The 16871-nt window shown below is 50.2% G+C and overlaps 1 protein-coding gene across 4 annotated transcripts in view; it reads right to left on the bottom strand.

The window, feature by feature from the left end:
• The window catches only part of SORCS2 (sortilin related VPS10 domain containing receptor 2), a 1363792-nt gene that overhangs the window by 121290 nt on the left and 1225631 nt on the right, over positions 1–16871 (bottom strand). For all 4 annotated transcript variants that reach the window (XM_063923915.1, XM_063923923.1, XM_063923934.1 and 1 more), the window contains 2 exons: positions 1511–1657; positions 256–358 (listed from right to left, as the gene is read on the bottom strand). In XM_063923915.1, coding sequence (XP_063779985.1) covers positions 256–358; positions 1511–1657 — 250 coding nt within the window. The remainder of the gene's footprint in view (positions 1–255; positions 359–1510; positions 1658–16871) is intronic.

The raw sequence follows: 16871 nt of genomic DNA, 5'->3' as shown, positions 1-16871 counted from the left end.
TTTATCACACTGAAAGCTTTGATAAATCTCCCACTATACTGTTACAGTATATGAGTGTTTTCCATCACTCTATGATTGTGGGTTGTTCTGTCTATAAAGGTGACACATTGCACACGTAGCTCTTTGGTCATTAGAAATGATGGAATCAGAGATTAGATCTACTTTGTATTCCTACAGTAGGTCACACAGGAAAAGCTTTCTATAACATTACAGTGCAATGGCTAGATAAGAGAGGGAGTGTTGTAAGTGACCCACCAGCTCCCATAATCAGGCCGGGGGCAGTGTCCTTGGTGTGGACAGTTCCCGATACGTAAGGATTATCTGCCCAGCGGAGATGGAGGTGAAGGTGGCAGTCAGGCTGTCAAGATACAAGAGAGATCAAAATACAGATTATTATCCTATGAAAACACATTTAGAAAATAGTACATTGCATTTGCTGTATGTTGTTGAGGTTACGAACTCCTTCCATAGTAACAAATAAAAAAGAATAACATCTAGTTCAAGCAATTTGCACGTCACCGATGGTCTGTCTCCCGGGACCCTACCACTTCATCTAGCAGGACCCTAATAGCTATGGAACTCTAGTCACTGGCCTCCGTTATCCCTTCTTATGGAGCAATGTGACACAGGGCTGGAAATGACAGGGAGCCAGTGACGGACTGGGGCATGAAGGGCCCACCGGGGAAATACTGTGGTGGGGCCCATGCTTAGGGGTGTGGCTAGCCTCCAGAAGAGGCGTGGCCAGCTACCACAGAGGTTTGGCCAACTATTAGTATGGTCTGGGCCCCGGGTGTGGTTCATTAGGTCGACATGTACTAGGTCGACATGGAAAAAGGTCAACATGAGTTTTTTTACTTTTTTTGGTGTCGTTTTCTCCCTTAAAGTGACCGGAAACCCAAATTAGTGCACCGTGTCCCCTTGCATGGCTTGCTTCGTCATGGAGGTTACCGTTCCCAATTGTAGTCCACGTGGATCGTGAAGTATGGAAAAGGTCAAAAAATTAATAAAATTGTGAAAAATTCATGTCGACCTTTTTCCATGTCAACCTAGTACATGTCGACCTAATGACCATGTCGACATAGTGATCATGTCGACCTAATGCACATCGACCAAACATGGTCGACCCGATGTATGTCGACATAACTCATGTTGACCTAATAACCGCCATCCCTGGGCCCCTTCTAAACATATATACAGCAACTGTTTGATAATGGTGCACTCTGTACCTGTCTCCTTATGCACAGAGTCTTATGGGTGCATCCCCTAGTGTTTACCCCGCTAGTGCCCAGTGTCTTAGGGAGGTGGAGAGAAGGGAGCAGGAGGCCCAAACCAGCACCTTGTATAGGGCCACATGACGAATGAATCATACTCTGGTCCTACCTCTGCAGTACAGTATCTGTAAGGACTATGCAATTTCACATTTACAGGACGCAACATGAGACAAAAAAATTGTCCGGATTATGGATAATTTGCAACACGAATGATCGATAAACAAATGAATAAGACCTACCGCTTTACAGTTGATTGGCTTGCCTGTCATGTCCACACTTGGCGCAGGTAGATAGTCCCAATCGCGGCCTTTGTTGTAAGTGATAAGTGTTGTAACTTTTCCGTCAATTTTTTGATTGGCCACAAAAACGCCTTTAACGCCTCTCACCTGCAAAACGTAAAGGGACATTTACCAAACTGGAAAATATGTGGATGTACAAATGGCGAAACTGTATCCAGGTTGTGAGTCTTGCTGCAATTGCACATGGCGGAAAGAGTAACATTCCCATAACATCCGTAGTGTATATTTACCATATTCTCGCTGACTCCTATTTCTACTGGCCAGGCTAATATAAACTGGCCGGCTGGCAATTTACAGTCCAATGTTCCATTTCAGTGACTTTATGTGGGACACTTTCATTTTCATTTTCAAGGAATTACACATGGTGAAGAAAATAAGATTTTACTTACCGGTTAATCTATTTCTCGTAGTCCGTAGTGGATGCTGGGGACTCCGTAAGGACCATGGGGAATAGACGGGCTCCGCAGGTGACAGGGCACTTTAAGAAAGAATTTGGATTCTGGTGTGCTCTGGCTCCTCCCTCTATGTCCCTCCTCCAGACCTCAGTTAGAGAAACTGTGCCCGGAAGAGCTGACAGTACAAGGAAAGGATTTTGGAATCCAGGGCAAGACTCATACCAGCCACACCAATCACACCGTATAACTTGTGATAAACTTACCCAGTTAACAGTATGAACAACAACAGAGCATCAGATCAACCCTGATGCAACTATAACATAACCCTTATGTAAGCAATAACTATATACAAGTATTGCAGAAGAAGTCCGCACTTGGGACGGGCGCCCAGCATCCACTACGGACTACGAGAAATAGATTTACCGGTAAGTAAAATCTTATTTTCTCTAACGTCCTAGTGGATGCTGGGGACTCCGTAAGGACCATGGGGATTATACCAAAGCTCCCAAACGGGCGGGAGAGTGCGGATGACTCTGCAGCACCGAATGAGCAAACACAAGGTCCTCCTCAGCCAGGGTATCAAACTTGTAGAACTTTTCAAAAGTGTTTGAACCTGACCAAGTAGCTGCTCGGCAAAGCTGTAATGCCGAGACCCCTCGGGCAGCCGCCCAAGAAGAGCCCACCTTCCTTGTGGAATGGGCTTTTACTGATTTTGGCAGCGGCAATCCAGCCGCAGAATGAGCCTGCTGAATCATGTTACAGATCCAGCGAGCAATAGTTTGCTTTGAAGCAGGAGCACCCAGCTTGTTGGATGCATACAGGATAAACAGCGACTCAGTTTTCCTGACTCTAGCCGTTCTGGCTACATAAACCTTCAAAGCCCTGACCACATCTAGTAACTCGGAATCCTCCAAGTCACGAGTAGCCACAGGCACCACAATAGGTTGGTTCATATGAAAAGATGACACCACTTTAGGCAGAAATTGTGGACGGGTTCGCAACTCTGCTCTGTCCATATGGAAAACCAGATAGGGGATTTTATGTGATAAAGCCGCTAATTCTGACACACGCCTAGCCGAAGCCAAGGCTAATAGCATGACCACCTTCCACGTGAGATATTTTAACTCCACGGTTTTAAGTGGTTCAAACCAGTGTGTCTTCAGGAAACTCAACACCACGTTTAGATCCCAAGGTGCCACTGGAGGCACAAAAGGGGGCTGAATATGCAGCACTCCCTTTACAAACGTCTGCACTTCAGGCAGAGAAGCCAGTTCTTTTTGAAAGAAAATAGACAGGGCCGAAATCTGGACCTTAATGGAACCCAATTCTAGGCCCAAAATCACTCCCGACTGTAGGAAGTGAAGGAAACGGCCCAGCTGGAATTCCTCCGTGGGGGCATTCCTGGCCTCACACCAAGCAACATATTTTCGCCATATACGGTGATAATGTTTAGCCATCACGTCCTTCCTAGCCTTTATCAGCGTAGGAATAACCTCATCCGGAATGCCTTTTTCTGCTAGGATCCGGCGTTCAACCGCCATGCCGTCAAACGCAGCCGCGGTAAGTCTTGGAACAGACAGGGCCCCTGTTGCAACAAGTCCTGTCTTAGAGGCAGAGGCCACGGGTCCTCTGTGAGCATTTCTTGCAGATCTGGATACCAAGTCCTTCTCGGCCAATCCGGAACAATGAGTATTGTTCTCACTCCTCTTTTTCTTATGATTCTCAATACCTTGGGTATGAGAGGAAGAGGAGGAAACACATAAACCGACTGGAACACCCACGGTGTCACTAGTGCGTCTACAGCTATCGCCTGAGGGTCTCTTGACCTGGCGCAATACCTCTGTAGCTTTTTGTTGAGGCGGGATGCCATCATGTCCACCTGTGGCAGTTCCCACCGACTTGCAATCTGCTTGAAGACTTCTTGATGAAGTCCCCACTCTCCCGGGTGGAGGTCGTGCCTGCTGAGGAAGTCTGCTTCCCAGTTGTCCACTCCTGGAATGACCACTGCTGACAGTGCGCTTACGTGATTCTCCGCCCAGCGAAGAATTCTGGTGGCTTCCGCCATCGCCACCCTGCTCCTTGTGCCGCCTTGGCGGTTTACATGAGCCACTGAGGTGATGTTGTCTGACTGAATCAGAACCGATTGGTCGCGAAGCAGGGTCTCCGCTTGACGTAGGGCGTTGTATATGGCCCTTAGTTCCAGGATGTTGATGTGAAGGCAAGTCTCCTGACTTGACCACAGACCTTGGAAATTTCTTCCCTGTGTGATTGCCCCCCACCCTCGGAGGCTTGCATCCGTGGTCACCAGGACCCAGTCCTGAATGCCGAATCTGCGGCCCTCGAGAAGGTGAGCGCTCTGCAGCAACCACAGGAGAGACCCTGGGGGATAGGGTGATTAACCGATGCATCTGAAGATGTGATCCGGACCACTTGTCCAGTAAGTCCCATTGAAAGGTCCTCGCATGGAACCTGCCGAAGGGAATGGCCTCGTATGATGCCACCATCTTTCCCAGGACTCGAGTGCAGTGAAGCACTGACACCTGTTTTGGTTTTAATAGGTTCTTGACCAGGGTCATGAGTTCCTGAGCTTTCTCTATCGGGAGATAAACCCTTTTCTGGTCTGTGTCCAGAACCATGCCCAGGAAAGGCAGACGAGTCGTAGGGACCAACTGCGGCTTTGGAATATTTAGAATCCAGCCGTGTTGCTGTAACACTTCCAGAGAAAGTGATACGCTGGTCAGCAACTGCTCTCTTGATCTCGCTTTTATGAGGAGATCGTCCAAGTATGGGATAATTGTGACCCCTTGCTTCCGCAGGAGTACCATCATTTCCGCCATTACCTTGGTAAATATTCTCGGTGCCGTGGAGAGACCAAACGGCAACGTCTGAAATTGGTAATGGCAATCCTGTACCACAAATCTGAGGTACGCCTGATGAGGTGGATAAATGGGGACATGAAGGTATGCATCCTTTATGTCCAGAGACACCATAAAATCCCCCCCTTCCAGGCTTGCGATGACCGCTCTGAGCGATTCCATCTTGAACTTGAACCTTTTCAGGTATATGTTCAGGGATTTTAAATTCAATATGGGTCTGACCGAACCGTCCGGTTTCGGTACTACAAACATGGTCGAATAATAACCCTTTCCTTGTTGAAGGAGGGAAACGTTGACGACCACCTGTTGAAGGTACAATTTGTGAATTGCAGCTAGCACTATCTCCCTCTCGAGGGGGGAAGCTGGCAGGGCCGATTTGAGGTATCGGTGAGGGGGAATCTCTTCGAATTCCATCTTGTATCCCTGAGACACAATCTCTATTGCCCAGGGATTCACCTGGGAGTGAACCCACTTGTGGCTGAAAGATCGGAGACGCGCCCCCACCGGGCCTAGCGCCGCCTGTGGAGCCCCAGAGTCATGCGGTGGATTTAGTGGAAGCCGGGGAGGACTTCTGTTCCTGGGAACTAGCTGTGTGGTGCAGCTTCCTTCCTCTGCACCTGCCTCTGGCAAGAAAGGACGCACCTCGGACTTTCTTGCCTTTTTGTGATCGAAAGGACTGCATTTGGTAATACGGTGCTTTCTTAGGTTGTGAGGGAACATATGGCAAAAAATGTGACTTTCCAGCAGTAGCTGTGGAGACCAGGTCCGAGAGACCCTCCCCAAACAATTCCTCACCCTTGTGAGGTAAAACCTCCATGTGCCTTTTTGAGTCGGCATCGCCTGTCCATTGCCGAGTCCACAGGACCCTTCTGGCAGAAATCGACATTGCATTTATTCTAGAGCCCAGTAGGCTAATGTCTCTTTGAGCATCTCTCATATATAGGACAGCGTCTTTTATATGCCCCAGGGTCATTAATATAGTATCCTTGTCTAAGGTATCAAGTTCCTCAGATAAGGTATCTGTCCATGCTGCTACAGCACTACACACCCAGGCCGACGCAATTGCCGGCCTTAGTAAGGTACCTGAATGTGTATAAATGGACTTCAGGGTACCCTCTTGCTTTCTATCCGCAGCATCTTTTAGGGAGGCCGTATCCTGTGACGGCAGGGCTACCCTCTTGGATAAGCGTGTTAAAGCTTTGTCCACCCTAGGGGAGGATTCCCAGCGTAACCTGTCCGTTGGCGGGAAAGGATACGCCATAAGCATCCATTTGGAAATCTGCAGTTTTTTATCTGGAGATTCCCAAGCCTTTTCACATAACTCATTTAGCTCATGTGAAGGGGGAAAGGTCACCACCTGCCTTTTCTCACCATACATATTAACCATCTTGTCAGGGACTGGGGTTTCCTCTGTGATGTGCAACACATCCTTCATTGCTATAATCATATAACGGATGGCTTTAGCCAATTTAGGCTGTAACTTTGCATCATCGTAATCGACACTGGAGTCAGAATCCATGTCGGTATCTGTGTCAACAATTTGGGATAGTGGGCGCTTCTGAGACCCTGACGGCCTCTGCGACATAGGATCAGGCATGGGCTGAGACACAGACTGTCCTAAGGTTTCAGCTTTATCCAACTTTTTATGCAAGGAATTAACATTATCATTTAAAAACCTTCCACATATCCATCCAATCAGGTGTCGGCGCCGTCGGCGGAGACACCACATTCATTTGCTCCCGCTCTGCTTCCACATAGCCTTCCTCGTCAAACATGTCGACATAAGCGTACCGACACACACACACACACACACACACACACACACACACACACACACAGTCACACACACGGGATGCTCTTTATTGAAGACAGTTCCCCCACAAGGCCCTTTGGAGAGACAGAGAGAGAGTATGCCAGCACACACCCCAGCGCTATATGTCCCAGGAATCACACAGTAACTTAGTGTTAACCCAGTAGCTGCTGTATATTATGTTTTTTGCGCCTAATTTATGTGCCCCCCTTCTCTTTTTACCCTCTTCTACCGTGAATCTGCAGGGGAGAGCCTGGGGAGCTTCCTCTCAGCGGAGCTGTGGAGAAAAAATGGCGCTGGTGAGTGCTGAGGAAGAAGCCCCGCCCCCTCAGCGGCGGGCTTCTGTCCCGCGTTTCTGTACAATATTATGGCGGGGGCTCATACATATATACAGTGCCCAACTGTATATATGTCCATCTTTTGCCAAGAGGTCCTAATTGCTGCCCAGGGCGCCCCTCCCTGTGCCCTGCACCCTACAGTGACCAGAGTATGTGGGTGTAGTGTGGGAGCAATGGCGCACAGCTGCAGTGCTGTGCGCTACCTCAGTGAAGACTGGAGTCTTCTGCCGCCGATTTTTAAGTCTTCTTGCTTCTTTCACCCGGCTTCTGTCTTCCGGCTCTGCGAGGGGGACGGCGGCGCGGCTCCGGGATCGGACGACAAAGGGTGAGATCCTGTGTACGAACCCTCTGGAGCTAATGGTGTCCAGTAGCCTAAGAAGCAGGACCTATCTGCAGAGAGTAGGGCTGCTTCTCTCCCCTCAGTCCCACGATGCAGGGAGTCTGTTGTCAGCAGATCTCCCTGAAAATAAAAATACTTTCTTATAGCAAGCTCAGGAGAGCTCACTAAACAGCACCCAGCTCGTCCGGGCACAGATTAAAACTGAGGTCTGGAGGAGGGACATAGAGGGAGGAGCCAGAGCACACCAGAATCCAAATTCTTTCTTAAAGTGCCCTGTCTCCTGCGGAGCCCGTCTATTCCCCATGGTCCTTACGGAGTCCCCAGCATCCACTAGGACGTTAGAGAAAATTATTTGGTTTGGTTAAATTTAAATTTGGACTTTGTATATTTCTGAATTACGAAAACCAAAACAATAACCTATCCAGTGCTTACTGTAGATACTCACCATCACTGACTTTTCTTAGTGCCTGATTCAGAAATGCCTGCAATGGAGTTATTAGCCACTGCGCATCGTGCACCAAAACTTCCTGCGTGTGAGCTGCAATTGGTTTGTGATAGCGTACACAAAGAGTATTCGCAAAGTGAGTGACAGGTAGTCAGTGTTAGGGGGAGGTAACAGGGTGTCGGTTTTCTCAACATTCTGGGGGAACAAAAGTCAGCCACTGCAGCTGGAGAGCCCTCGGCATCTTAGGAGAACCGCTCTGTCTGAGACATCACAGACTTAAAAACATAGAAACATAGAATGTGACGGCAGATAAGAACCACTTGGCCCATTTAGTCTGCCCCTTTACCATATTTTTACCTCCAACCTTAGTTGATCCTTATTTTTTTGTAAGGATATCCTTATGTCTATCCCATGCATATTTAAATTGTCTTAGCCTCTACCACCTCCGATGGGAGGCTATTCCACTTGTCCACTACTCTCTCACCCCCCCCCCCCCCCCCCCCCACCCCCAAACCCCCCTTCCCTCCAGTTTCAGTGCATGTCCTGGTGTTCTAATACTTCTCTTCATTTGAAGAATGTTTCCCTCTTGGACTTTCTTAAAACCCTTGATATATTTTAAAGATTATATCATGTCCCCCGTTTCCCTTCTCTGCTCCCAACTATACATATTGAGATTTGTTTTAGTTGTTCTGGGTATGTTTTGTGATGTAGGCCATGCACCATTTTAGTTGCCCTTCTTTGTACAGTCTCTAAATGTATTAATATTCTTCTGAAGATATGGCCTCCAGAATTGAACACAGTATTCTAGATGAGGCCGTACCAATGACCTATACAATCATGGCATTATTACTTCTTTCTGCTGCTGATTCCTCTCCCTATGCAACCAAGCATCTGACTAGCCTTCCTCGTAGCTTTGTTACCAGAGCCGGCACAACCCGCTCAGCAGATCCTGCAATGCAGGGAGGCGCCACTGCTGAAGAGGTGCTCTCCCCGCACTGCTGAATACTCTGCTGTTGCTACTGGCTTCTGCTCAGGATCCTCTGGCTCCCTCCTTCCTCTCTCCCTCCTCCCCTGCACCTTCAGCAGCGGCGCTGCCAGCTTGAAGTGCGCTGCCCACACAGGGGACATCTCATCCACCGCCGTGGACTCCCCTACCCTTTAGCAGCAGCGTCGTCAGCATGAAGTGCGCTGCCGCCAGAGCCGGATTCAGGGGGGGTTCCTGGGGGTAAGTACCCCGGGCCCCCTATCAGCCGTCACAGGTCGGATCTTCCGACCCGAGCTGCAGCGCTCCCATATCCTTGCGGCACTGGCAGGCAAACTCATAGCCGCCAACGCTGCATAGAAGACAGGTCAGGGCAGCCGAGTGCAGCAGGAGGCGGAGGAAGTGGCCCCCTGCTGTACTTATAGATGCTGCTCCCGTCCGTCCCTGCCGGAGCTCCGCCGGGCGCCCACGTGTGATGTGCCCGGCTCTCGTCCCTGCTAACGCCAGGCTCCCGGTTCCTGTCGCTGCCGCCGGGCTCCCACGTGGGTTGCACTGCGCAGCATGCACCCACTGGTAGGCTTTGTTGTTGAATCCAAATGATCAAATATGTGCCTCTCCCACCCTACACCCCCTCTCACCCTGCAACCTCACCCACACTGCACACCCCCCTCTCATCCTGAGTCCTCTCTCACCCTGCACACCCCTCTCTCACCCTGCGTCTCCTCTCACCCTGCGCACCCCTCCATCACCCTGTGTCCTCTCCCAACCTGCACACACCCCTTCTCACCTTGCGTCCTCTCCCACCCTGCACACACCCCTTCTCACCTTGCGTCCTCTCCCACCCTGCACACACCCCTTCTCACCTTGCGTCCTCTCCCAACCTGCACACACCCCTTCTCACCTTGCGTCCTCTCCCAACCTGCACACACCCCTTCTCACCTTGCGTCCTCTCCCAACCTGCACACACCCCTTCTCACCTTGCGTCCTCTCCCACCCTGCACAGCACAACCCCCTCTCACCCCTCTATTACCCTACGTCCTCTCCCAGCCTGCAGCCCCCCACTGACCCTGCGTCCTCTCCCACCCTGCATAGCACAACCCCCTCTCATCCTGCATCCTTTCCCACCCTGCACAACCCTCTTTCACCCTGCTTCCACCCTGCACACCCTCCTCTCACCCTGCATCCTCTTCCAACCCGCACCCCCCCCTCCCACCCTGCATCCTCTCCCAACCTGCATACCCCCACTCTCACCCTGCGTCCGTCTCACCCTGTGTCCTCTCCCAACCCTCACACCCCCCTCTCACCCTGCGTCCTCTCCCAACCTACACACCCCCCTCTTACCCTGCGTCCTCTCCCAACCTACACACCCCCCTCTCATCCTGCGTCCTCTCACCCTGCACACCCCCGGCTCACCTGGTGTCCCTCTCCCATACTGTGTCCCTGTCTTCCTCTTTCCCTCTCCCCAATATGTCCTATTCACACCCTGCATCCCCCTCTCACCTGGTGCCCCTCTCCCACCCTGCAACCCTCTACCACCCAGAGTCCCAATCCCCAATATGTCCCTCTCCCACCCAGTGTCCCAATCCCCCACAATATATCCCTCTCCCACCCTGCATCCCCCCCTTCCTCTGTCCCTCTCCTTATGTCTTCCTCCCACCCACTGCCCCCGTTCTCCTCAGTCCTTTGTCCACCATGTGTCCTCCCTCTCATCCAGTCCGAGGACACGCCCCTTTTTCAGCGCGCATGCCTTTGACGTGCACAACAGTACACCCCGGAGTGGACACTACATCCCTTGCGCTGCCCCCACAGAGGACATCTCCATCCACAGCCGCGGATCCCGGAACTAGGTGCACCGAACAGTTGCAGACGGAAAGAAATCCCGCTACTACAACCATCGGCTCCCAGGCGCTCCGAATAGGAGTGAACAGCCGCCTTGCTACTGTCAGACACCTACGTTGGAGAGACTGAGCAGCATTCACCTGTGAGTTATATATTCATTAGTTTAAGTATGGATTGCCGCTACCACTGTTTACATGACCGCTGGTGGGACTTAAGGGAAACTGATTTAAAGGTTCCACAAACTGAGATACTGAACATTAAAAACTTTAATAAAGGTTAATAAAACGTTTTGTTCTATGCATTTTCCACACATTCAACTACCCCCCCCCCGAACATCACTGCCACTGCCGCCGATAGTCCCCCCCCCTCACCTACCACAGACTTCACTGCGCCAGTAGCAGACCGCTTCCCCCTCCCACACAACCGCCTCCGGTAGGGTCCCCTTTGCCTGGGGGCCTACTCTGCTGTAAATATGGCCCTGACGGCCACAGCTCTTCAGTCTCTCTGAAATCTCCTGTGTAAGTACTGCACTCCCCCCACCCCCACCCCCCTCTCTCCCCTCCTGTGGACATAAGTGTAAGGGGCACTATTACTGTGGCCATTATGTGTTGCATTACTACTGTCGGTGTTATGTGTGGCACTACTACTGTGGGCATTACGTGTATGCGGGGTACTACTGTGTCTGGTAACATGAATAAGGTACACTACTATGTGGCACAACATGAATCATGGGCACTACGTGCGTTGTAATAAGATTGTGTTACTGTGTGCCGTAATTTGAATTGGGGGTACTATTGTGATAACACACCCCTTTTTGTAGTGCACGCCTATCCATTTATTATGTATGAGAGGGCGCAAATTTATCGTTTGCAGGGGGGCGCCGAACACCCTAGCACCGGCCCTGTTTGTTACATTGCTTACCTGCCTTTAAGTTACCTGAAATGGTGACTCCTTAATCCCTTTCCACCTCAGTAATTCCCAGTATATTGCCATTATACTATATTTACCTTTTGAATTTGAGACCCAAGTGCATGGTTTTGCATTTTTTGGCATTAAACTGTTTGCCATGCTCTTGACCATTCCTCTAGTCTATCTAGATCCTCAATCATTTATTTTACTCCTCCTGGTGTGTCTACCCTGTTGTATACCTTTGTGTCATCTGCAAAAAGGCATACTTTCCCTTTTCTGCCATTTGCAATGTCACCAATAAAGATATTAAAAAGCTCTGGTCCATGTACAGATCCCTGGGGTACTCCACTGGTAACATTTCCCTCCTGTGAATGCACTTCATTTACTACAACTCTCTGTTTTCCATCCTGCAACCAAGATCTTATCCACTCAACCATTTTAGTATCCAATCCCAAGGTTTTGAGTTTATTTAGCAGTCTGTGATGTGGGACAGTGACAAAAGCTTTACTTAAGTCTAGATATGCTATATCTACGGCTCCACCTTTAGCTATTACTTTAGTCACACAGTCAAAAAAGTAAATAAGGTTTGTATGACGCGATCTCCCCCCAGTGAATCCAGGCTGTTTGAACTTACTCATACGTTCCATTGTCGACCGATCTGCATCCGATGTTTTCGCTTTTATACGTAAGCAGCAAATGCGGGATGCTGGCAGTGGGCGTCTCTATGCACAAGACAGCGTCTGAGCCGTTAGCAGATTTTCGCAATTGCACAGCGGGTGAGAATCGCATTTGTAAATAAATTTGTGTACATCGCGGAATCAGGCCCTTAGCTATAAAAATATAGGGCCTGATTCTGTGATAGACGCAAAGCCAATGTTCCACGCTGAGCAATTTTCGGCAGACTACGCATGTGTGCGACACACTGCGCAGGCGTTAAGGTGCCGCTTTGTATCCGCTCACAATGAGGATTCATTCACAAAGTGATTGACAGGGAGGGACTGTTTGGGGGAGGTTACAGGGAGTGGTTGCAAAAATGCAGGTGTGGCGTGGCCATTTTTGGGGCGTGTATCTGGCGTCAGCTGTGAGCTCTTACATACAGAAACATGGCGCCTGTGTCGAAATTACTGTGTCCAGCCTGTTTCCATAGGGTTACCCTTAAGCCCGATGTTCCTTGTTCCTGCATGTAGTCTGCAAATGTGTACGCAATTGCAAATGGGTTGTGATTGTTTAAGTGGGCGTATTTTTCATTTCTGGCCGGCAGCTTCACTTGCGGATATCTGCAGTGTCGAAACCGAAAAAAACGCACTTGCAATACTATGAGTGTCTATCTCTGGACATTAGTGCTTAAAGTGGTCTTAGAGAGGTGGTGGAACTCACCCCCCCAGCCCCTCCCTTGTGGTTGATACATCACTAACCCCTCCCCTTCTTTCCCACCCAGCAGATGCCACGCCCATAGTCCCTCCCCTTCTTGCCCACCTTGGAAACCTTTAATCTGCTGTTCCACTCTGTCAGGGCTGAAACACACACGCCGACTTTTGCCGGCCGGGAAAAAGCCGGATAGCTTTTTCCCGTGCCGGTATTGTAGTTAACAGTGTGAGGGGTAGGGTCCTTTCACACTGCACGTCCCGGGCCCGGCTGCCGGGTTGCAGCCGGAAATATCCACTGGAAGGTCCAGCTGCCAGGCCGGCACCATGCCGTCTTTGTAGACAGTGGACCGTGTGTGTGAAGGGGAGCTTTCACACACAACGTTTTTTTTAAGCCGTGTCTGCAGCAGCGCATGCGCCCAGCATTACACACGGCTCAAAGCCGTTGTGTGTGAAAGACTCTGCCGGGTGGCAAAAATCTGGACAAAGTTTGTCCGGCTTTTTGCCATCCGGGGAAAACCGGGTAGTGTGTTTCAGCCCTCAGTCTCTCCATTGGCTGCCTGTAGTTTACCAATTTCCATATAAAATACTTCTGAAACAATTCTATTAACAGAACTACACCAACATACATCTCTTCCCTTATCTCACATTATCTCCCAACTCGCCCATCCGTTCTGCACAAGATCTTTGTATCTCACACAAGCATTGCCTGCTCCCAGTTGCAGTTAAAGGATTTTTTTCATGCAGCAACCACTCTGTGTGATGCTCTTCCATTCACAAGACTTTCCTCCAGTCTCCAAACCTATAAGCATTCTAAAATCCACATCTTCAGGCAGTTTATCATATTCCAGAGCCACAAACTATTCTACCCAAATTACTTTCTACACAGTCCACATATACCTTTTCATATTTTCTCTTTCTACACATCTTGCTGACCCCAGGCAGTGTAACAGCCCACCAAAAACCTCTGAATCTGGCTAGACTTCTTTTATGTGGAAGTCAGATCTAGTCTGAAACAACAGGGGGAGTGCCCCCAACGCAACCAGCCAACAGCTCCCCCTCCCCAGCATATATAATCCCTCACATAGCTCCCCCACCCCAGCACATATAATCCCTCACACAGCTCCCCCCACCCCAGCACATATAATCTCACACATAGCTCTCCACCCCAGCATATATAATCTCACACACAGCTCCCCACCACAGCATATATAATCTCACACACAGCTCCCCACCCCAGCATATATAATCTCACACACAGCTCCCCACCCCAGCACATATATTCTCACACATAGCTCTCTGCCCCAGCATATATAATCTCACACACAGCTCCCCACCCCAGCATATATAATCTCACACACAGCTCCCCACCCCAACATAAATCTCACACACAGCTCCCCACCCCAGCATATATAATCTCACACACAGCTCCCCACCCCAGCATATATAATCTCACACACAGCTCCCCACCCCAGCACATATAATCTCACACATAGCTCTCCACCCCAGCATATATAATCTCACACACAGCTCCCCACCCCAGCATATATAATCTCACACACAGCTCCCCCACCACAACACATATCTCACACACAGCTCTCCCACCCTAGCATATCTAATCCCACACACACAGCTCCCCCCAGCACATATAATCCTGCACACAGCTTCCCCCAGCACATGCAACCCCACATTCAGCTCCCCCCCACAGCACATGTAACCCCACAGACAGCCCCCCCAAGCACATGTAAATCCACACAGTTTCCCCCATCACATGTAATTCTGCACACAGCTCCCCACCAGCACATGTAATCCTGCACACAGCTTCCCCCAGCACATGTAACCCCACATTCAGCTCCCCCCCAGCACATGTAATCCCACACACAGTTTACCCCCCAGCACATGTAACCCCAGATACAGCTTCCCCCAGCACATGTAACCCCAGACACGGCTCCCCCCCAGCACATGTAACCCCACATACAGCTCCCCCCCAAAGCACATATAACCCAACACATAGCTCCTCCTCCAGCACATGTAACCCCACATATAGCTGCCCCCCCCCCCCTTCCCCACAGCACATGTAACCCCGGACACAGCTCCCCCTTATGTGGCTCACCCATGCAGGTCTTTCCTACCTCTTTTGCTACTTGCTCCGTCATTGATAGCCTCTAACAGTGTCCGCATGGGTCCTCCGCTCCTTGTCTTGACCATTGCGCCAGCAGCTCCTACCCTTTACACGGCAGGAGAGACGGACCTGCGTGTCTCATTCCTGCTGCCAGCGCGAGAGGGACAAGCGGAGGCGGGGCTAAAGGAAACACTGTGCTACCCGTCCACCTCCTCTATTAACATAGGAGGCGCGGCGCAGCACATTGGGGACGCCGCTCAGACCAATCAGACGGCACTGCCTGGCCCTGCACAGAGTCCTGTGGCCAGGCAATAAGTGGGCTGGAGGTGGCGGAACTCGTTCCGCCTCCCAATACAACTGACGGAACGCAGTTCCGTCCCGTTCCGCCCCACTTTAACCCCTGCTGGACATATACTGGAGGTAATTCAGATCTGATCGCAGCAGCAAATTTGTTAGCAGTTTGGCAAAACCATGTGCACTGCAGGGGAGGCAGATATAACATGTGCAGAAAGAGTTAGATTTGGGTGGGTTATATTGTTTCTGTGCAGGGTAAATACTGGCTGCTTTATTTTTACACTGCAATTTAGATTTCAGATTGAACACACCACACCCAAATCTAACTCTTTTCACATGTTATATCTGCCCCCCTGCAGTGCAACATGGTTTATATCGCAGCCGAGTGAACGGGTACCCACTGCGCATGCGCCGTAGTGCGCCGGCGCATGCCAGAAGGACACAGCTGGGCTGCGATCGCCTCTGCCTGATTGACAGGCAGAGGCGGTCGCTGGGCGGGAGGGGGCGGAACAGTGGCGTTTGGGCGCCGTTTCGTGGGTGCGGTCCGGCCACGCCTGCGGGGAGCGGCCTGCAGCGGCTGCGAGACATCAAATGCAGCCGCTGTGGGCCGGGGAGCCATGAGTAGCTCCCAGCCAGCATGCTAAAGCTGCGCTGGTCGGGAGCTACTCTTGAAGTACAAAGGCATCGCTGCTGTGCGATGACTTTGCACTTCTGCGGGGGGGGGGGGGGGGGTCGGGGGCAGCACTGACATGCGGTGCGGACTAGCCCTGTGCCTGGCATGCACCCGCATGTCTGAGTGCCTGATCGTAGCTGTGCTAAATTTAGCACAGCTACGATCAACTCGGAATGACCCCCATGGTTTTGCCCATTAGCTAGCAAATTTGCTGCTGCGATCAGATCTGAATTAGGCCCTTTGTCCGAAAGGGTACATAAAGGAAATATTCACGTTAATGCTATTTTAGTTCCACGCCTTCCTCATTTACAGTATACATTCCCTCTTTTATTACATTTCATATTTCAGAAAGCTGCATTTCATACAATGTCTGGATCTATTTCGGTGTAATCCCTGCACAACATGATGCGCTATAAAACATGCAATATGTCAGAACAGATACCAGTCTAAAGTCAAGCAAACTATTAACCCCAACCCCATCTGCTGATCACTCACACTGATCCACATATGCTGCTTTATCATACCAGATGGATCTCTAACATACGTATCCATGGGGATTATAGATTCCTATGACGGGGAAACGTGTGATAAATTCTCACAGGGGCAAAATCTAAAATATACACATAATGAGTATATTATGGGGAGTTTTACCATGTTGGGGTTTGTGTGACTTTTTATATGTAAGCAGAATTGTAGCTTAGGGGATGACCGTCTCACCAGATGGACGGAGTGCAAAGGCCACTTTCCAGTTTATGGTGTATTTAGTCAGCCTCTGCGCTGTTGTTTCAGACATTGTGAGGCGAAATTACGTCTTTTATGGATTGCTCTGGATTTTGAGCAGCTGGGGTCATTCTGTCCATATTGACTGAGTCACAAATGTTCAACAGACATAAGTGGTCATTCCGAGTTGATCG

The sequence above is a fragment of the Pseudophryne corroboree genome, chromosome 1 (assembly GCF_028390025.1).
Source record: "Pseudophryne corroboree isolate aPseCor3 chromosome 1, aPseCor3.hap2, whole genome shotgun sequence".
NCBI classification, from domain to species: domain Eukaryota; kingdom Metazoa; phylum Chordata; class Amphibia; order Anura; family Myobatrachidae; genus Pseudophryne; species Pseudophryne corroboree.
This window is presented reverse-complemented; position numbering and strand designations above follow the sequence as displayed.